Source organism: Octopus sinensis, linkage group LG4 (assembly GCF_006345805.1).
Source record: "Octopus sinensis linkage group LG4, ASM634580v1, whole genome shotgun sequence".
NCBI lineage: Eukaryota > Metazoa > Mollusca > Cephalopoda > Octopoda > Octopodidae > Octopus > Octopus sinensis.
In genome coordinates, this window is record NC_043000.1 from 110,993,485 (window position 1) to 111,015,984 (window position 22,500).

General features: G+C 38.9%; 1 protein-coding gene across 2 annotated transcripts in view; it reads left to right on the forward strand.

Moving 5' to 3' along the window:
• The window catches only part of LOC115210554 (beta-hexosaminidase subunit alpha-like), a 46,386-nt gene that overhangs the window by 11,428 nt on the left and 12,458 nt on the right, over positions 1-22,500 (forward strand). For both annotated transcript variants that reach the window (XM_036502338.1, XM_036502339.1), the window contains 6 exons: positions 7,152-7,253; positions 10,380-10,518; positions 12,493-12,685; positions 13,398-13,560; positions 17,707-17,902; positions 19,744-19,834. In XM_036502338.1, the coding sequence (XP_036358231.1) occupies positions 7,152-7,253; positions 10,380-10,518; positions 12,493-12,685; positions 13,398-13,560; positions 17,707-17,902; positions 19,744-19,834 (884 nt within the window). The remainder of the gene's footprint in view (positions 1-7,151; positions 7,254-10,379; positions 10,519-12,492; positions 12,686-13,397; positions 13,561-17,706; positions 17,903-19,743; positions 19,835-22,500) is intronic.

The window sequence follows — 22,500 nt, forward strand, 5'->3', positions numbered from 1 at the left end:
ACTGTTAAGCATTTTGCTCGGCATGCTAACGATTCTGCCAGCTTGCCGCCTGGAAATAGAAGATGCAGGTTCTGATTTCGCTTCCGCTTTTTGCATCGAACGGTTTTTGAATTCAATATTCACACGTTATTATTTATAACTTTATCCATTTCGAGTTCCAATATTAAAATTGGTTTCTTAATATGAGAGCCATTTGAAACACAGGAACGATCATACTTAGATCTGTTACATTTTGTTTGCCGTAAATCAATAAGCTGGTCACTAACAATGGAGAGGAAGCGTGTGTGTCGGAGAGAGAGAGTTCGATAGCTGTATGATAAAACTGTAAATGGCTTTACGGTTGTGTAGTTGTCGGGTTTAAATTAATGTCACGAGTGTTCCATGATCTTATTGCTTCAGTTTCAGGATTTCTCCCTGAAAGTCACCACTTCTTTGCCTAACAACCACAATTCGGCAAGAGAAATATTAAATATTAAATATTAAAATATTAATAAACATTAATATATTGATTTCGCAGTTAAGACTTGCTTGGCAACAGTTTTGATCTGAGATCATGAGTTGGAACGGAAGTAGTTACATCGCGGAAGATTCACATTAACCGTTTACAAACAAACATACATTTTTTGTTCATTTCTTAATAATATTGAATTCTGTAAAGTGTCTAAAGATCGCTGACACGGAACTAAATTATTGATCAGGTCACCGGTGTGTGACGAAAATCTATCGTCGTCCACCTGCGACCAGATCAATGACTTTATTGTATGTAACGATATGTGTGTGTATTTTTTTTTATAGATACATGGATTAATTTTCTTTAATAATTAATTGGAGTAATTTCCCTTATAATCCCAAGTTAGTCTAATTGCCCATTTCCGTTGGAAACGGGAATACTATAGGACCAGCCGACGGAAGCTGTTGCTCATCTGTGTGGCAGCTTCACCTGCATGAAATGGCAACAGTGAAATCTCCCTCAAACTACACCCTGCTGGCTAAAAAAAAAAAAGGAAAACTAAAGCACAAATTAGATAATTTATTCCTAAATACCTCTAAAGCTACGGGAGAGTCGCGGTTGGAACATCTTTGATCATAGATCTGATCAAGAATGACGTGCGACTTAAATAATAGCAAATAATAACAATAATAATAATAATAATAATAATAATAATAATAGTAGTAGTAGTATAGTAGTAGTAGTAGTAGTAGTAGTAGTAGTTGTAGTAGTAGTAGTAGTAGTAGTAGTTGTTGTAGTAAAAACCTTGATGCAGTACCAGGCAGTGGCTCTCATGACTTTTGATCTTAACTGATTGGAAGTGTTATCATGTACATTGTTTTGTCTTGGTATAAAAGATGGGCTACAACACATATTCTGTTCAATACCATAGATTTGCTTGTCAGTTGTTTGACCGTAACCAGTTGACCATGTCCCTTAGTGGCTGATGATATGTGCATCTCTGATCACGAGCAGAAGTAGTGGGGGAGCATCATAGTCATGTGTTGAGAGGGATTCTTGGAGGCTTGGATAATTCACCTTTGGAAACATGGGTGTTTCGTTCAACATCCTTAAACAACTCTTATTCATGGACCTTTTGAGTGGGATGGGCTACTCAACCGGAAGAAAATTCTAACTGGGCCCCACCTGCAAGGTCATACGCTGTTTATGTTGATATGAGATCGCTATGTCACGCACAAATGGTTGTGATGCATGTACCTGGTGTGCCCTTATCAGACGGGTAGTCATGATGGGTACAGTGGGCTTCGTATATTTTACCCTAGTGTCACTTTGATGACATGCACCGCTCTCTCACTCAATAATAATAATAATAATAATAATAATAATAATAATAATAATAATGGTAATAATAATAATAATAATAATAATAATAATAATAATAATAATAATAATAATAATACATTGTTTTGTCTTGGTATAAAAGATGGGCTACAGCAAATATTCTGCTCAATACCACAGATTTGCTTGTCAGTTGTTTGACCTTAACCAGTTGAGCATGTCCCTTAGTGGCTGACGATATGTGCATCTCTGATCACGAGCAGAAGTAGTGGGGGAGCATCATAGCCATGTGTTGAGAGGGATTCTTTGGGGTTTGAATAATTCACCTCTGGAAACATGGGTGGTTCTTTCAACATCCTTAAACAACCCTTATTCAGGGACCTTTTGAGCGGGATGGGCTACTCAACCTGAAGAAAATTCTAACTGGGCCCCACCTGCAAGGTCATGTGCTGTTTATCTTGATATGAGATCACCATGTCGCGCACATATGGTTGTGATGCATGTGCCTGGTGTACCCTTATCAGACGGGTAGTCATGATGGGTATACTGGGCTTCGTATATTTTACCCCAGTGTCACTTTGATGGCATGCACTGCTCTCTCACTCAATAATAATAATAATGATAATAATAATAATAATAATAATAATAGTAATAATAATAATAATAATAATAATAATAATAATCATAATAATAATAATACACAATCAATTCTATGTAACCACAACAGAAGTTGCTGAAAAAATAGGTGGGGTTGGCTGATGAAAGGAACCCTAAAAAAGAGACCGAGAGTACTATACTGGGAGCGCAGGACCAAGCTCTGGCCACGAACTGTAGGGACAACCTTAGGAATGAGCAAGTGTTTCCGCTGTGCCACATCAGCAATAGAGTGGATGAATCCATTGCCCATAACACGAACGAATGCCCTAGACTTGCTCCAAACCACTACAAGTCGTGGCGACACGACCAGGTAGCGAAAGTGCTACATTGGAAACTGAGCGAAAAGTGGGGGCTAGAGAGAGGCAAGATGTGGTATGAGCACAAACCGCAGTGAGTGGCGGAGTCGGAGACTAGCAAAATCCTCTGGAATTTCCCAATCCAAACAGATCAGGTGCTAGAGCATAACAGACCGGAGCTTGTGGTGGTGGACAAGGTGCACCACATATGCTATGTAGTTGATGTTGCGTTCCCCTTTAACCCACGAATAGTCAAGAAGGAAGGCGAAAAAATAGACAGACACAACCCTCTTAAGTATGAAATAGTCCGGCTATGGAAAATAAATACTGTAAAGATACTGCCAATTATTGTTGGGTCCTTGGGGACAGTATCAGAAGGCACCAAGAGGAATATAAAGGAAATTGGAATAGAGTGCCCAGTAGAACTGTTACAAAATATTTGCCTCCTTGGCACGGCCGGAACGAATAGCATGGTACCGTAGGCTGCAAGTAGCAAACTCGCTACGCATGCAAGACTCCAGGAGCTTCAATAAAACTTGTGATAAAAGAGATAATAATAATAATGATAATAATAATAATAATAATAATAATAATAATAATAATATTAATAATAATAATAATAATAATAATAATAATAATAATAATAATACATTGTTTTGTCTTGGTATAAAAGATGGGCTACAGCAAATATTCTGCTCAATACCACAGATTTGCTTGTCAGTTGTTTGACCTTAACCAGTTGAGCATGTCCCTTAGTGGCTGACGATATGTGCATCTCTGATCACGAGCAGAAGTAGTGGGGGAGCATCATAGCCATGTGTTGAGAGGGATTCTTTGGGGTTTGAATAATTCACCTCTGGAAACATGGGTGGTTCTTTCAACATCCTTAAACAACCCTTATTCAGGGACCTTTTGAGCGGGATGGGCTACTCAACCTGAAGAAAATTCTAACTGGGCCCCACCTGCAAGGTCATGTGCTGTTTATCTTGATATGAGATCACCATGTCGCGCACATATGGTTGTGATGCATGTGCCTGGTGTACCCTTATCAGACGGGTAGTCATGATGGGTATACTGGGCTTCGTATATTTTACCCCAGTGTCACTTTGATGGCATGCACTGCTCTCTCACTCAATAATAATAATAATGATAATAATAATAATAATAATAATAATAGTAATAATAATAATAATAATAATAATAATAATACACAATCAATTCTATGTAACCACAACAGAAGTTGCTGAAAAAATAGGTGGGGTTGGCTGATGAAAGGAACCCTAAAAAAGAGACCGAGAGTACTATACTGGGAGCGCAGGACCAAGCTCTGGCCACGAACTGTAGGGACAACCTTAGGAATGAGCAAGTGTTTCCGCTGTGCCACATCAGCAATAGAGTGGATGAATCCATTGCTCATAACACGAACGAATGCCCTAGACTTGCTCCAAACCACTACAAGTCGTGGCGACACGACCAGGTAGCGAAAGTGCTACATTGGAAACTGAGCGAAAAGTGGAGGCTAGAGAGAGGCAAGATGTGGTATGAGCACAAACCGCAGTGAGTGGCGGAGTCGGAGACTAGCAAAATCCTCTGGAATTTCCCAATCCAAACAGATCAGGTGCTAGAGCATAACAGACCGGAGCTTGTGGTGGTGGACAAGGTGCACCACATATGCTATGTAGTTGATGTTGCGTTCCCCTTTAACCCACGAATAGTCAAGAAGGAAGGCGAAAAAATAGACAGACACAACCCTCTTAAGTATGAAATAGTCCGGCTATGGAAAATAAATACTGTAAAGATACTGCCAATTATTGTTGGGTCCTTGGGGACAGTATCAGAAGGCACCAAGAGGAATATAAAGGAAATTGGAATAGAGTACCCAGTAGAACTGTTACAAAATATTTGCCTCCTTGGCACGGCCGGAATAATCAAGGAAGTATTAGATAGCTGAAAAGAACGAATAGCATGGTACCGTAGGCTGCAAGTAGCAAACTCGCTACGCATGCAAGACTCCAGGAGCTTCAATAAAACTTGTGATAAAAGAGATAATAATAATAATGATAATAATAATAATAATAATAATAATAATAATAATAATAATATAATAATAATAATAATAAGATGCGCTACAGCAAATATTCTGCTCAATACCACAAATTTGCTTGGCAGTTTTTCCTACCTTAACCAGATGAGCATGTTCTTTGGTGGTTGACGATATGTGCATCTCTGATCACGAGCAGAAATAGTTGGGGACCATCATATCCATGTATTGAAAAGAATTCTATGGAGTTTGAATAATTCACCTCTGGAATCATGGGTGTTTCATTCATGATCCTTAAACAAACCTTATTCAGGGAGATTTTGAGCGGGATGGGATAGTCGACCTGAAGAAAATTCTAACTGGGCCCTAGCTGCAATATTACGTGCTGTTTATCTTGATATGATATCGCTATGTCACGCACAAATGGTTGTGATGCATGTACCTGGTTTACCCTTAACAGACGGGTAGTCATGGCAGGTATACTGGGCTTCGTATATTTTACCCCAGTGTCGCTTGGATGGCATTCACTGTTCTCTCACTCAATAAAAATGATAAGAAAAATAATTTGAAACGTTGGCAGAAGGTCGGCAGATTTGTATTTTGGGGTGTGGCGAGGAGGTCAGTCGATTACATGGACTCCAGTACGTGACTGGTACTTCAAGTCCCGATCACTTTTGCTCATTTTATTAATAAGACATTGACAAAACCTGATATTAATATCAGTTTTAATAGCTACATGGCCGATTGGTTAGGAAGTTTGCTCATCTCATACCCTGTAACCTTGTCAGTAAAATTAGATCGACTTAGAACTGTACGGAAGCCTATAGAATGTATTGTGCTGTACCTATGATTAATACTTTCCTATTTTGGCACAAGGCCAGCAATTTTAAGGGGAGAGGGGACAAGTCGATGACATCAACCCTAATACTCAACCGGTACTTAATTTATCGACCCTGAAAGAATGAAAGGCAAGTCGACCTTGACGGAATTTGAACTCAGAACATAGAGCTTGATGAAATGTTGCTAAGCATTTTGTCCGGCGTTCCAACGATTCTGCCATCTCCCAGCCTTTGTGTTTGGAGTAATAAATTGAATAAACAACACTATAACTTAAATGTTTGTTTATATATCCTCTTCTACTCTAGGCACAAGGCCCGAAATTTTTGGGGAGGTCCCAGTCAATTAGATCGACTCCAGTACGCGACTGGTACTTAATTTATCGACCCCGAAAAGACGAAAGATAAAGTTGACCTCGGTGGAATTTGAACTCAGAACGCAAAGACAGACGAAATATCGCTAAGCATCTCGCCCGGCGTGCTAACGTTTCTGCCAGCTCACCGCCTTATGTTTGTTCATATATTGGCACAGGGTCAGCGATTCTAAGAGAAGGGGTCAATCAATGACATCGACCCCAGTAATTGAATGTTCCGTTATTTTCTTTATCGGCCCCAAATTAATAAATCCAATGGTAATCCGAGTTAATCCGCATCGACACAACCACTTCTGTCCAGGGTATTTGGTCTGCCTTGAACCCACAAACCGGGTTTCCAAGGCATTGAGGCTGAGTATATGATTCGCAGCCTGAACGGGATACTAGTCTTCACCCCCCGCAGGGGTAACCCCCAAGGTGTCATCACTGCAACATATTTTCAGATGAATCGATTGGAGCAACGTGAAATGTGGTGCCTTCATCAAAGAGACAGCGTTCCACCCGATCCGAGAATCGATCCTGCTGTCTAAGTCACGCCCCCTACACCCCCTTAACCACTAAACTATGCACCTCACTCAAAGCAAGAAATTATTTTGGTAATTTCTGCTTTAAATAAGTGAACATTACCTCTCTTTCTCTCTCTTTCTCACTCACTCTTTCTCTCTCTATCTCACTTTCTGTTTCTCACACTGTCTCACTTACTTTCCTTTTCTCACTCACTCTGTCTCTCTCTCTCACTTTCTCTCTCTCACACTGTCTCTTTCTCTTTCTCTTTCTCTCTCTCTATCTCACTCTCTACCTATCTATCTCACCCCGTGTTCAATAAAGGCATAGGCTTTAGTGACTGCAGCCCAGGGACCTCCGCCAGCTGAAGGACCTCCAGAGATGAAATCAAAATTTATTGAAAACTTGAGTGAGGGCCTCACAGGGCTGGCAGCGCAGTAGCCCATAATCTCTTAACCCACTTCTGATCTCATCACTTGGAAATTGTCAACAAAATCTTTTCTATTAAGCGTAATTATCTATTTTTGTTGGTTCGTTTAATGGAGATTAGGGCAATTATTTGCAGTTAGCGTAATTAATAACAGTTAAACACAAATTAAATTGTGGAGAATTGTTGACGGTTAAGTATGTTATTGCGTTTGAATTCTATTTCAGGACGCGATGTCATACAACAAGTTCAACGTGTTACACTGGCATATCGTGGATGACCAATCATTTCCCTATGAAAGCCGCACATTTCCTCAGATGTCACAAAAGGTACACTTTACAATGTGTTTTTTTTTGCTGTTTCTGTTGCACATGGCGTGTCCTGGTGGTCAGCTATCGTAGAGGAGATAATTTCTTCTATATCAAATTAAGGCAGGATTGAAAGTTTGAATTATAGATCGAAGAGTAAAGAAGGTAGTGCACAGAATATACACATTTAATATTTTCTTTCACGCTTTGAAGAACTTAAAATTCCAGTCACTGAAAGGCATGACGACCATATTTCGAATCAGTAGGTCATTGGATGTCTTAGATTGAGATATTTTTTTTAAATCTAAGAACTCCGCCACCTACTGACATCGAGACCAGAGTTTTACACAAAATGCAGACATCTTGACAAGTTTCTACAACAGAACTGGAGAACATCACCCTCTCCGGATTAGGCACATAGGCTCACAAACTTTAACTTTTCCCAGTCGAATTAGCCTTCACCAACCATTGCTACTTCCCATTCTAACGGACGAAGGAGACATAACTTTTGTTTTACTTCCCTCCAAGATTTTCTTCTTGCTTCTTTTCTTTTTTTTTCTCCCGTTTTGTCTCGTTATTTCTAAATTTTTCTCAGAGAGCAGGCATTTTTTCGCCTGAAATATCGCAGGATAGTACAAAGAATCCCATAAAAGTTCATCCAATTAATGCACTATCAGAGCATGAAACTTACGGTATCTCACATTTAAAATTTTTGTTTATTAAATATTTATCTCTCTTTGGTTGGAGTACATCTTTTTGGTTGATTCTAAAAATAACAGAACGGTATGCCATATATATATAATGTGCTGTTTCGTGATGGTAAAATCAACAAAAGAAAGCACTTCATCTGATGAAAGGTAAATATTTTTAATAGACACAATACATGTTTTTATGTGCTACTAACAGTTTCCTGTGTTGAGAACATGCTAAACAATGAATTACAACACGTGTAATGTTTCCTAATGATTATGCGCAACTTTTACACATAATTCATTATTTGGCATTTTTTCAGTACAAGAAACTATTAGTAGCACATAAAAACATGCCTTGTATCTATTAATAATATATATATATATTATATATTATTATATAATATATATATATATATAATATGTATATATAATATATATATATATATATATATATATATTATATTATGTGAAATAGAAAGATGAATAATTTGTAGTAGATTAATCAAAAGTTTAACCGATACCTTAGTAGCAAAAATCACAGCAGTAACAGCACGGTTGGAGGTACAACCATATGGTGTTGCAACCGTGCGTTGGTGCGGATAATTGAAATTAAAACATTATTGGTGAATTGAAGAAAACCATTACGCAACTTTTCGGGACATGAACAAGCGCCAGACCACGGACTCAGTAAGCTAATATGGCGACTGAAGGATACGAACTTAAGCTACAGGCTGGAATGTCAATTTTGTCGGTGGCCCTCCCATTTGGATAGGGGCAAGAGGCAGTGCAACCTTGTGTCTCCGAACTCTTCCATATTTGTTTTGCCAGAGGCCGGATGGAAAACGGGCTTTTACAGTCGGCTTTTCGATGCCCCCATGGCGGCGTTACACTTATCTGGCTTTAAATAGCGTTTATAATAATACCGGCACCCATAGCCCTTGGTAACAAATTCTGAAATAACCTTTAAGATATCTACGATTAACCACTGCAAGGGGAATTACTCCTGTAAGACAAACGGGGCTGGTTTTTTCACAGCGGGGGTTTTCCTTGACAAGGCAGGTTTAGATGAACACACACACACACAAATACATATATATATATATTTTTTTCTGCCACCCAACGGTTCTCACGGCAGTAGTCACTGACAGCCGAACGATCAAACGCACACACGTACACAAAAAATGTTTTCTACCCCTACGCCAACACACACATATATAGAACAGTATACACACACACACGTCTCTAAGTAGATTTTTTCTCGCCCCTTATAAAAAATCCCAATATTCCTTAAATAGTCAGAACTTTATTCTCGGTCACAAAGAACATCTACACACCCTCACCCACATGATTGACCGATGCCTGACCCGTTGAATTCTTCAGCCACCGGTTCTCAACATACACTGATAAACAGTTTCGCCATGGGCTCTTAGGAGCATAGTTCGATTTGTTTTTGCTCCGCCTTGTTCTGTTTTTGTTTTTCCAACGGATTTCCTATTTTCTTCCTGAAGAGAAAGACACAATATGGTCCCATTATTCAATCGGATTTTGGTAATTTGTGCCTTTCGAAACACGTGTAGAATGAAATAAACGATTTCTGCGTTCAGCTCCATTTCTTCAATTCACCAATAATATATATATATATATATATATATATATATATATATATTATATATTATATATATATATGTGTGTGTGTGTGTGTGGTGTGTGTGTGTGTGTGTGTGTGTGGTGTGTGTGTAAATATAGGATAGTGGTACAACAATACACCAATATTTACTGGAAAAGGCAATCGATAATATATGACGCTATAGTAAAACTTCACTGTATACACATACTGGCAAAAATGTTTGCGGACGGCGAACTTAAAAATTTTCATTTTACCAGTAGGAAGAACATTAAATAAATATACAACCCAGATGTGGATAATCTTGGACCCCGGTTTCGATCTTCCTAAATTACATTTGTTAACGTAAATTTGATTAGTTCTCATCAGCTAGATTCACCTAGACATAATCTCAAATGTCGCTACATCAATGCCAGTAGTTACTCGTCTGAACGCCTGGCCGTTAACAGATCGGGAACAGTGAAAAGGTTCTCAAAGAAACAAATTATTAAATAGCAATACAGAAGTGTTGCTTCCCATTAAAACAAAGCACCATCAGGTTAAAGTATGCATGCATGTATGTATGTATGTATATTCTTTTAGTTTAGATACTAGGTAATCGCCTTAAAGAGTTTAGTCGAACAAATCGACTGGTAATATTCAGTCGGTTTCTTTTCCTATAATGAGAGAGGTTCAGAGAGAGAGGTTCAGAGAGAGAGAGAGAGAGAGAGAGAGAGAGAGAGAGAGAGAGAGAGAGAGAGAAGAGAGAGAGAGAGAGAGAGAGAGAGTGAGGGGAGACAAAGGTTTATTTTTTAATCTTTTCTTAACCCGATATTTCATTTTAAACTTCAGGGTGCTTATTCCAGTCGTTTCACCTACAGCCAGTTTGATGTGAGCAGAGTTATTGAATACGCTCGTTTAAGGGGGATCCGCCTGATACCTGAATTCGATACTCCGGGTCATACGATGTCTTGGGGTAAGGCGTTTCCCTGTAAGTACCAACTATGTCAATACTCAGAGTGTTATCCCTGTCACGTTGAAGGGGACAGTCCAAACAGTATTAATTAAATTTGTAAAGTGGTGTTGAGCTTTATTGAAATACTAAATAATTACGATATCTGCAGTTTATAACTGATTTCGTTGTCAGATGAGAAGAAATATTCTTTTCTACTCTAAGCACAAGGCCTGAAAATTTGGGGGGAGAGGGCCAATCGATTACATCGACCCCAGTACGCAACTGATACTTAATTTATCGACCCCGAAAGGATGAAAGGCAAAGTCGATCTCAGCGGAATTTGAACTCAGAACGTAACGGCAGACGAAATACGGCTACGCATTTCGCCCGGCGTCCTAACGTTTCTGCCAACTCGCCGCCTAAGATGAGAAGAAATCTGACTAAAATCATTGACGCTTAGTGAATTCATGAAAAGCAAGAGCGAATTTTGTTTTGAAAAAAAGATCACACACACACACACACACACACACACACACACACACACACACAAACCCTATTTCTGTCTCTCTTCCTTTCTCTTTCTCTCTCTCTCTCTCTCTCTCTCTCTCTCTTTCTCTCTTTCACACACACACATTCATAGTTCGTTATGCGCTAAAAAAGCAGTATCAGATTACAATTAGGCAAATGTCTTATAGACTTGTGAACGAATCCTTTTTAGTAAAATCTGATGCGTCTAATCTGCGAAGAAAAGCTGCGAACAGGCAGAATCGCTAGTATGTCGGACAAAACGCTTGGCGACATTTCTTCCGGCTTTTTTAAGTCCTGAGCTTAAATCCCGCCGAGACTAAACTTTGTTCTTCGTCCCTTCTAGGTTAATAAAATGAACGACCAGTCAAGGGCTGTAGTCGATGTAATCGATTTGTCCCCCTCCCCTCAAAATTTTTGACCTTGGACTTTGCAATGGACTGGCCTCCTGACCAGGAGGAATATCATGATTTTGGTCACTTAGACAGTATGGAAACCGAAGAATCGGTCCTACCAAGCTTAGCGTTCAAGAAAATAAAATCTACGAAGAAGTTCATTCGAAGAATTGGTTCTTAGATGATCGACTTAATCGGTTGTCTTGTTTAACATCTGTATCGGAATCTTGGTTAATTCTAAATAGTCCACTCTGGTTGAAGAATTCGGGCAAGGTTTCAGGTCGGACAAAAACTTCATGTCTTCATTTCACTAATCTTGGAAGCCACCGAAGAAGTACTGCCCTTCCTCCTCTGACTTTTTCGTAAAAATGTAACTGCCATGGTGTATTCTAAGTTCGCAAATTTTGTAGGTAACACAAAAACCATAGGCTTTGGAATTACAAATTTTTCTGAAGAATTATTTGACCTTGGAAATTTAATGAATGGTGAAACAATCAAAATCTTTTAGTTCTATATTTAAGGGATGAGGAATTATGTACATTATTTACATTTGACGGATATTTGTCCTCATCTTGTTTGTTAACACAACGTTTTGGCTGATATACCCTCCAGCCTACAGGCATATGGCGTAGTGGTTAAGAGCGCGGACTACTAACCCCAAGATACCGAGTTCGATTCCAGACAGGGACCATAATAATAATAATAGTAAGAAGAAGGAGAATAACATCGAAAAATACCTTAGGAATGAGAATCCAGGTTCGAAATTTCCCCAAGACAACTGATGAAGTCTGGAGGGTATATCAGCCCTCTTCTTCTTATTATTATTATGGTCCCTGTCTGGAATCGAACTCGGTATCTTGGGGTTAGTAGCCCGCGCTCTTAACCACTACGCCATATGCTTGTAGGCTGGAGGGTATATCAGCCAAAACGTTGTGTTAACAAACAAGATGAGGACAAATATCCGTCAAATGTAAATAATATAAATAATGAATCGAAATCTTTATTTATTGAAATTTGTGTATAATTATTCCATCGGCACAATCCTCTAACTGTTATCGTTTTGCAAGTTTCATTTGATTCTGTCTTGCAGTCCTGCTGACCCCTTGCTATGTAGACGGACAACCTGGCCGTGCCAACTACACGCAACATCACACACACGAGGTGTTCAATCCAATTTATGAAGAAACATACGAATTTCTGAGAAGATTCTTCAAGGAAATCATTGAAACATTCCCAGACCGTTATATTCATCTCGGCATGGACGAGGTTTATTACGCTTGCTGGTAAGACATGGGCGTTGAGGGTTCAAATTGTAATAAAAGACCCCGGTGAGTGTCCATGGACGTAATCTAGTAGGAACACAAGGAATATGGTAATTCATTTCATGACTGGTTCCTGGAATTCATTTTCCACAAAAAATAACGAACGAAAATACACACACACGCACACACACACACACACACACACACACACACACACACACACACACACACACACACACACACACGCACACACACACACATCCATCATAGTAGTGACACGCTTGCGCGTAGAGAAAGTGGTAACGTATACCATGTTTTTGCTGTTTTAAGTATTAATCTTATCGTGGGCAGAAATACACACTACCATAATCTTCCCACCTTTGATTTAACGGAACATCCAGGATGTTAGAAAACCGAGAAAAAAAAAGAGAGAGAGAGAGAGAGAGAGAGAGAGAGAGAGAGAGAGAGAGTGAAGGAGAGAGAGAGGGGGTGCTCATGTTTAGCTAGTGAAGAATTCCCTTCTCCGCCCGATCAAAATCATTTTGTCGCCATTCACGACTTCATCAATGACAAGCTCTCTCTACCCCACGTCTGCTTCAAAGCTGTTAAAAATAATAACAAAACAATAATCTCCATTGTTTTTAATTTCTGCGTTATAGAATCTATGTAACTCCTCAAATAAGTAATTAAATAAATAAATATTTGAATAAATATAGCTGTTTCTCTTCAACAGGAAATCAAACCCACATATAATAGAATTCATGCGACAGAAAGGATTTGCCCAAGACGAGTTTTATAAACTGGAGCAGTATTATATAGAAAGGCTGATGGCGATTATCTCACACCTGGGCGGAAGTTACGTCATATGGCAGGATCCGATCGAAAATGGCGCACTGGTATAGGAATATATTTTTTTGTTGTTCTAACATGATACTTTATCATTTTCATCATCCTTTTATACATACATACAGATATATATATAAAAAATACATGTATATAAATTAGAGAAGAACCACTATGTAGCAATTCAACAATGATACGCTTAAATCATACCATATAGAAAAAATTAAAGATACGATAAAAAATTAGCCTAGAACTAAATAAAGTTTTGATTTAGTATTATTGAATTATTCCCTGTAAGTTTGGAATCATATTCCCTATTATATATATATATATATATATATATTATATATATATATATCTATATATATATATATATATATATATATATTATATATATATATATATATATATATATATATTATATATATATATATATATATATATATATAATATATATATACACATGTATATATCTATATGTATCTATGTGAAGGTGCGTGGCTGAGTGGTTAGGCTGTAGTACTCACGATCGCTAGATTGTAGGTTCGATTCCTAGACCGGGTAGTGCGTTGTGTTGTGTTCTTCAGCAAAACACTTCATTTCACTTTGCTCCAGTCTCCCTTTCGATCAGGTGGGGAATGTTGGCCTACTCACCTTATCAGCAGGAGGCGCCATTCAAACACTAAACGATGCAAAGTGTATTGTGACCAGCGATGTGTAACAACATCCAACAGTCTGGTCAGTCACGTGATCACGTGAGATTTATCTATATATACATGCACACATACACACACATATTAATGTATATTATGAATATGCAAGTACATAAGTATACACAACACACACTCACACGCACATATACAATAATATCGAGTAGTGAATATGAGCGCTCAGCATCGCATTTTGTGGATAAATATTGTATATTTGTGATCCGCGTCCATTTTTTTTATGAGACTACGTGAGTTTCACGGTATAATACGAGACTTCAAGAATATTTCTTGGTTTAAAAGATACACAGATAAAGGAGAGACAATTCCTTTAGGAAACTTTGTTCCCCTCCCCCCTGTATGAGATTTGGTTTTTTGCAAGTATTTGCGTTCAAAATAGATTAGTTGCATTACACGAGAACATTCACGTGAACTCATATATGCAGATGTATACACCATGTAACACATGCCTGTATTTGTTTGGACATATGTTCATGTGTATTTACCATATATGGGGTTTCTATAGGTTTTGAATATGTATTAGTCCAGAGACCGATAAATTCATAGAATATAGTTTTCAAATATATTTTGCAAGTTCTTGTAATGTCGTGAATGTGTATTATGTGTAGGTTATTCATATCTATGCAATTTAGGATTCCAGGATTCCTGAGCTTATTCATTATACATTTTGTGCAAATAATTAATATTACATCTTGAATGTTTCCTGGCTGGGTGTGGCAAGGTGGAAGAGGGGCTCATGCTTGAAATTTTGTAGTTTGAATTGTTTCTTGCGCATGCAACAGACGGTTTCTTCCATAATTTTCATTGTTGAAGTTATGATGCTAAATTCCTCTGAAATACAGAAATGACATCTGCTACCTCGTCCATTATATTTGCTTGCCTTAGCTATGATGCTCCAGTTTCTTTAAAGATTGTTCGCGTTTCTATTTTTAAGGTCCCATATCTTATTAGACAAAGATGTTTCATGTCTTTTATTCTTATCTCTAAACGAGATTGAAGATATCTCCAGTCATTTCAGTGTAACGTCTTGAGGTCCCACTCATGTCAGTAATATTAGCCTTGTTAACCATTAATTTTTTAAGGCACATATTGTTCAAAGGACAGGAGAGGATCCAATAATACAATGTTTGAAAGGGTGTTCTTAATGCTAATATTCTTATTGTGACTGAAAATCATCGAGTCTATGTTGATGAGACAATTGTAGCTAACTTTAACCGTGTTTCTTCAGTCAGTTTGTGGATCAAGTCTGGAGTATGCATAAAATAGAATTAATGTTAAGCAGGTGTTGATGGTTGCGGTTTTGGTATTAAGGACAAAAAGATAAGACTAGATATCTTACATTAACTAGTTTACTACTTCAAAATCAGAGTTGAAGATTTAACTGGAACTTTCTGAACCGACCAATGAATTTTGTAGATGGAAACCGCACAGAAGCTCGCCATGTATGTGTGTACGTGTGTGTATGTACGTATGTGAGTGTGGTTGCCTCCCATCGATGAAGGACCAATAAAAACTGGTTTTGGCCTGACTTAGCTGGTGCCAGATTTCAAAGCAAAACAAGTACTGGATTAGATTTGATCAACCGGACCCTTCAAAGCCTGCTCCAGTATGGTGGTAGTCCAGCGACTGAAACGAATGAAAGAGTGTCATTGGGCATACTCGGTAGCTAATCATCTCAAATGGTTTTGAGGACGAAATAAAACAGCCGTTAATATCAGCTGTGCTCCTTGAGTAAACATTAGCTTAACTATAACGTTTGCTTGATCCTTATTAACTACTCCGACAGAATTGCTATGACATATCTCAACAACCCATGAACTTCAAAACAAACGGATTAATCAATAAACTATTGCATTTGAAACTTAGACTAACTATTTAGTTGCTACAGTTAATATCAACACTCTTCGTTTATCAGTGAGTTTATCTCCCAATCAATATTTGCAATCATCACGGACCGTTTGTTGTCGGAATCGTTAGAGTGCATGACAAAACACCTTATGTCATAAAGTTACGGCTCTTTACATTCTGATTTCAAACATTGGCCAGTCTCATTTCGTTATTCTTACTTCCAAGTTCGATAAATAAAGTACCAATCAAGTACGGGACTGAAAGAATCGACTATACCCTGTTTTTTTCCTCTAGCCCTAGGACTCCTAAGGCTAGCTACTCGGCTTCCTTGGCGTATAAGTGACCAAGAACAGAATATTCTCTTGAACGGGACTCTGGTATGTTGCAGGGGTTCAAGGCCAGAAATATTTGAGGAGAGGGGGGCGAGTCGATTACATCGACCCTAGTGCATGACCAGTACTTATTTTATCAACCTCAAAGGTATAACTATCAAAGGTGATCTTGGAAGAATTTGAACTCAGAACAAAGTTGAAATAAATACGGTTAAGCATATTTTTGTTTTTGTCTGATCCCGTAACGATTCCACCGCCAACTCACCACTTTAATGGATTTGAAATGATAATAATTATTATAGGCGAGCTGGCAGAAACATTAGCACGTCGGGTGAAATGCGTAGCCGTATTTCGTCTGCCGTTACGTTCTGAGTTCAAATTACGCCGAGGTCGACTTTGCATTTCATCTTTTCGGGGTCGATTAAATAAGTACCAGTTACGCACTGGGGTCGACGTAATCGACTAAATCCATTTGTCTGTCCTTGTTTGTCCCTTCTGTGTTTAGTGCCTTGTGGGTAGTAAAGAAATAGGTATTTCGTCTGTTACTACGTTCTGAGTTCAAATTCCGCCAAGGTCGACTTTGCCTTTCATCCTTTCGGGGTCGATTAAATAAGTACCAGTTACGCACTGGAGTCGATATAATCGACTTAATCCGTTTGCCTGTCCTTGTTTGTCCCCTCTGTGTTTAGCCCCTTTTGGGTAGTAAAGAAATAGAAATAGGTATTTCGTCTGTCATTACGTCCTGAGTTCAAAATCCGCCGAGATCGACCTGGCCTTTCATCCTTTCGGAGTCGATTAAATAAGTACCAGTTACGCACTGGGGTCGACGTAATCGGCTTAATCCCTTTGTTTGTTCCCTCAATGTTTAGCCCCCTGTGGGCAATAAAGAAAAAAATAATTATTACTTTCAATACTAGGGCGGTGAGCAAGCAGAACCGTTAGCACGTCCGATATAATGCTTAGCGACATTGCGTTCATTGTGAGTTCAAATTCCACCGAGGCCGGCTTTGTTTTCATCTTTGGGACTGATGAAATAAGTACCAGTTACGCACTGGGGACGATGTAATCGATTAGCCCCTCCCCTCCCCTCCCCAATTTTAGGCCTTGTTCCTACAGAAGAAAGAATTATTCTTTCCGACATTTTTTGCGGCTCTTTTCTTTCCCAGTTTAAATGTCGCCGAGGTGAGCTTTACTCATGTCTTTATAATCGACTTTTTTCTTTCCTCCTAACATAATTGGCTTTGATCCGAAATTTAAAACCATCATTACTTCCAATTCTTTCTCTTTGCAGCCGAAATATGACACGCTGGTTCAAATCTGGAAGGATACATCGCTCTGGGACATCTACGATAACTGGCAAAATTATTCAATGATGGTGGCCCAGAAGGGCTACAAAATGATTCTTTCTTCATGTTGGTATCTCAATTATGTGAATTATGGTCCGGACTGGGAGTCACTGTATCTCTGTGACCCCACCGATTTTACAGGTGAGTTTCTCTCTACCTTTGTAGATCTCAGTCCTTACCTTCTTTCTGCGTTGAACATACACGTAAAGTAAGTTTTGTCTCAAGCCTTAGAACTGGAAGGGACGCCAGTCACTCGTAGGGTTACTCACTCACATATGAGTGAACTGGAGCAACACGAAACGCATTGTTTTGTTCACGATCACAATGTACCGCCCCGGTCCAGTGATCGAAACCACGACCTTGCGATGATGAGTGTAACACCTTAACCACTTACCAGGCCTTCACACTGAACAAATATGGAGTCAGTCAATTATTTCATCATCCGCAAATGTAAATATTTATCCTTACAGATACATGTTATCGTCATACAATGATCGTTGTCATCGTCGCCGTCAGCTTCGTCGTTTTGTCCTTTTGCTGCTGCAGCCATCTTTCTTGTCATCGTTGACACTCTCCTCGCCGTCGCCCTTAAAGCTTTCGTAGTAACCGCTTCCGCCACCGACACCATATACCTCCCCCACACACAAACCACCTCCATGATAAACTTTTAGTCCTGCGTAAAAGGAAGTCATAAATTATATTTAGGAAGGATCTCGTAAAAGTTATTGAATTAATTGGGTTTACAAACTACAGCTGATAAGGCGAGTGAGTAGTCTAGTGGTTAGAGTGATGGGACCATGATCATGAAGTCGTGAGTTCGGTTTCTGGCCTGAGCGATGCGTAGCGTCTTTCCCTGAGCGAAAGTGTATAAGTGTATGTGTATATATGTGTGCATGTATGTATATAAATATGTATGAGTGTATATATATATATATATATATATATATATATATATCCAAAAGTGTGTGTGTACATATATATGTATGTGCATGTATGGATAGATATGTGTGTATTTATTTATATAAATATGTATGTGTGTGCACATTTGTATATATATATGTATGTATAGGTATATGTATGTATATATATATATACATATATATATATATATCGTATCAGGACAATTGCCCCCGACGACAATTAACCCGCTTTTTAATATATATTAAGTTTTAAATCATCATCTGTTGCACCTCATGAACACCATCACCCCAGACAAACACCTAAAACATAGAAAATGACTAAAAGAAAGAATTTGGAAAAATATCTGGTCACTAGATTTCTGATGAAAAGTCAACTACTCAAATGGCTTCATAAAACACCCTTTAAACACCCCACCAACTCCCAGCTCCACACTCAATCAAGTATCTTGTGTTAACCATTCACTACTTTCTTTCAGCTATCATTCACTAACAGTCTTTCACTCCTAGACTGATTAACAAACCTCAACCCCACCCCAGGCACACCCAAATCCCATATATAGAATCACAAAATCCCAAATCACCAGATCTGTTTGACAACGACTGCGAAAACGTTCTCCAAAACGTTAACAAGAAGATTTTTTTCAAATTCTCTACACCCAAGTTAACAGAGAACTTACTTGACATTTATTGCAGACAGGCTGGTAATCATTCTCGGCACCGGAAGTCACACAGAGATTGTAGAATTAGACCTACTTTCGGCGAATCCATCGAAAATCCTCCACATGAATTGAAGTCGTGGCCCAAGTACTGGTTAACCAATCAATACTTTATATGTATAAACACACGCATGCGTACAAACATTTCTTGGGTCTGCCGTGAGCTTTAGAACACATAATGCTGGGATTTGACTCAGTTTCCATGGCGTACAAGTGGCTGAGACTACAACATTCCAGACCCCATCCCCACTGAACAGGTCGCTGGTCCGTCGCAGGGTTAATTTTCCAGATATTCTTTGATATCTTACTTCTTTCAGTCACTAATAATCGAAAATGTTCTTCTTAGATGACCCAAAACTAAAAAACCTGATGATTGGTGGTGAGGCCTGTTTGTGGTCAGAATACGTGGACGCAACTAATTTCATGTCACGGCTTTGGTAAATATATATATTTTCTATTTTATTATTCACTAGCAGTATCGCCCGGCGTTGTTTGGGTTTGTTTCGACCCTTTAGAACTAGAATTTTTGAAAAGTAAAAGTTTTGCATTATGTAACTTGTTATTCTCTTTAAGTGAACATTTTTCTGGTTGAAATACACCGAAAAATGGCGACACATCAGTTAAAAAATCGTACAAAAATAGGGATTTTCATAGAAAAAAAGCACCTTTTTGATGTAAATAATTTTTGGTGTTAACATGGTCCGATTTGAATTTTTTCTTCTACGGAATGAAGAGCAAGCCTTCTTCTATCATAATCTCAAATTTGGTTAACTTGAGCCGCAGAGTCTCGGAGGAGATAGTGTTAGTTGAAGGCTACCAAACCTGCCATACACAGACAACTTCAGCTTTATATATATGGATATATTTGGCTTTTCTGATGACGTTGACTTTCATTTACTGTCGTATTCAGGCGTTAGTTTCCTTGTCTTGCAATGTGATGCCGAGCCTGATTCATTCCATTTTCCGTTGGGCTACAATCAGGACGTCCATGATGGTTGTGCTGAGATCCCATATTTCCTTGCTGTGAATCATCACTGGCAGGGTGCATTCGTTGAAGTTCTTTCTTTGTACGTACCCGATACTCGAGTCGATCTGCGTTGATTCGGGTATCGAGCTCAACCTCAACAAGAACAACAGCTACATGAATTCAACAGAAATGCTTCGCCAAATACGTGGTTTGAACCACCGGTGCAAAGATAAGGATCTATGATCTGTTTACACTAATTAATACCTTATTCTTAACTACCCACAAGGGGCTAAACACAGAGAAGACAAACAAGGACAGACAGACGGATTAAGTCGATTACATCGACCCCAGTGTGTAACTGGTACTTATTTAATCGACCCCGAAAGGATGAAAGGAAAAGTCGATCTCAGCGGAATTTGAACTCAGAACGTAACAGCAGACGAAATACGGCTACGCATTTCGCCCGGTGTGCTAACGTTTCTGCCAGCTCGCCGCATTCGCTTAAACTAATTAATACCTTTTACCTGTTTCAGTGATTGCACTGCGGTCATACTGGGACGCAATCTTAAAAGGTTTTAGTCAAATGCATCGACCCCAGTTCTTAGGTTTTAAAACTGGTACTAAGTTACATGGTTTTGAACAAACCATCACCTGTTGCCAAACGGTGGAAGAGAAAGGTACCAGAAACAGACGCAAATACGTACAGAGACACGAGACACATACACATTCTCTCCATTCCATACTCCATTCCGTAACTCTTGTATTTTTTTTCGCACATGCGGCAACGCTAGTCGTCTACCGAGGAATATAAAAAGAATTTTTTCTCAGCTCATCGTTCTTCGATAAAGAAAAAAATCCATAACCTTCTTTCACAATAAACAACCTGAAAGTTGTTTTTTTTTTTAATATTTATTACGGATTGCTCGAAGCTAACTTTCTGCCTACACCTCGATCCATGGATCTTACACACACACACAGGGTGTTCTAAGTCTCTCCGCAGTGAATTTTTCATCTTGCGCATGCGCGACTTGGCTATCACTGCGTAGGCAGCCAGGTGTCAGCCATTGTCCCTCAGTCATTGAGTACTCTTCAGCGTGTCGACATGCTAACCATTGAAGAACGTACGTTTCTAGTTGAATGGGTGTTTCGAGCTGGAAACAAATACACAGATACTGTGAAACAGAAGTTCAGGGAAAACTTTTCCAAATACTGTTGTTCCACATCGTGACACTGTGCGGGATTTGATAAGAAAATGGAGAAACACAGGCTCAGTGGAAGACACAGCAAGAAGCGGTAGGACTATTGTTCTTTCAGACGAAACACTCTCCAATATTTCTCATAAACTGTTGACAAGCCCGTCAAAGACCTGACGCAAATTGTCACAGGAAACGGAAATCTGTCTAGGAAGTGCTCACACGGCAATAAAAAAGAAATTAAACTTCTTCCCATACAAAGTGCTGGCCATTCAAGAATTGAAGACTACGGATCATGCTAAAAGGCTTCATTATTGTCATTCGTTCCAAAACTTTGTTGCCGAAAAAGGCATAGAAGTACTGGATGGGTGTTTTTATACCAATGAAGCTTGGTTTCATCCGTCAGGACAGATAAATTCGGAAAACACAACGTTATGGAGAACTGAGAATCCACACGCGACGCATGAGCAACCTCTGCATCCCGAAAATGTTGGAGCATGGATAGCAATTTCGAGAAAGCGTATTGTGGGATCGATAGTTTTTGAAGACACCATCAACACCGAGAGATATTGCTCATATATTGTCTATGCATTTGTAGGCCAACTCACTGAAAAGGAAATTAATAATGCATACTTTCAGTAAGATGGAGTTACAGCACATACTTCGTGCATCACCAAGGCGCTACTTCACGAGTTTTTCAGAGAACGGATTATTTAGAATGAATTTTGGCCCCCAAGATCACCTGATTTAACAACGCCTGGGTTTTTTCTGGGGAACAAGTAAAGGATCAGTGTACAAGAATCGTCCGAAAACCATTAATGAGCTAAAAGACACAATCATAACCTTCACACGTCAGACTCTCCAAGATGTATTTCAAAACATGTGTAGAAGAGTCAACTTATGTATTGAAAATGAAGAACGACCCTTTCAATACCTCTTATAA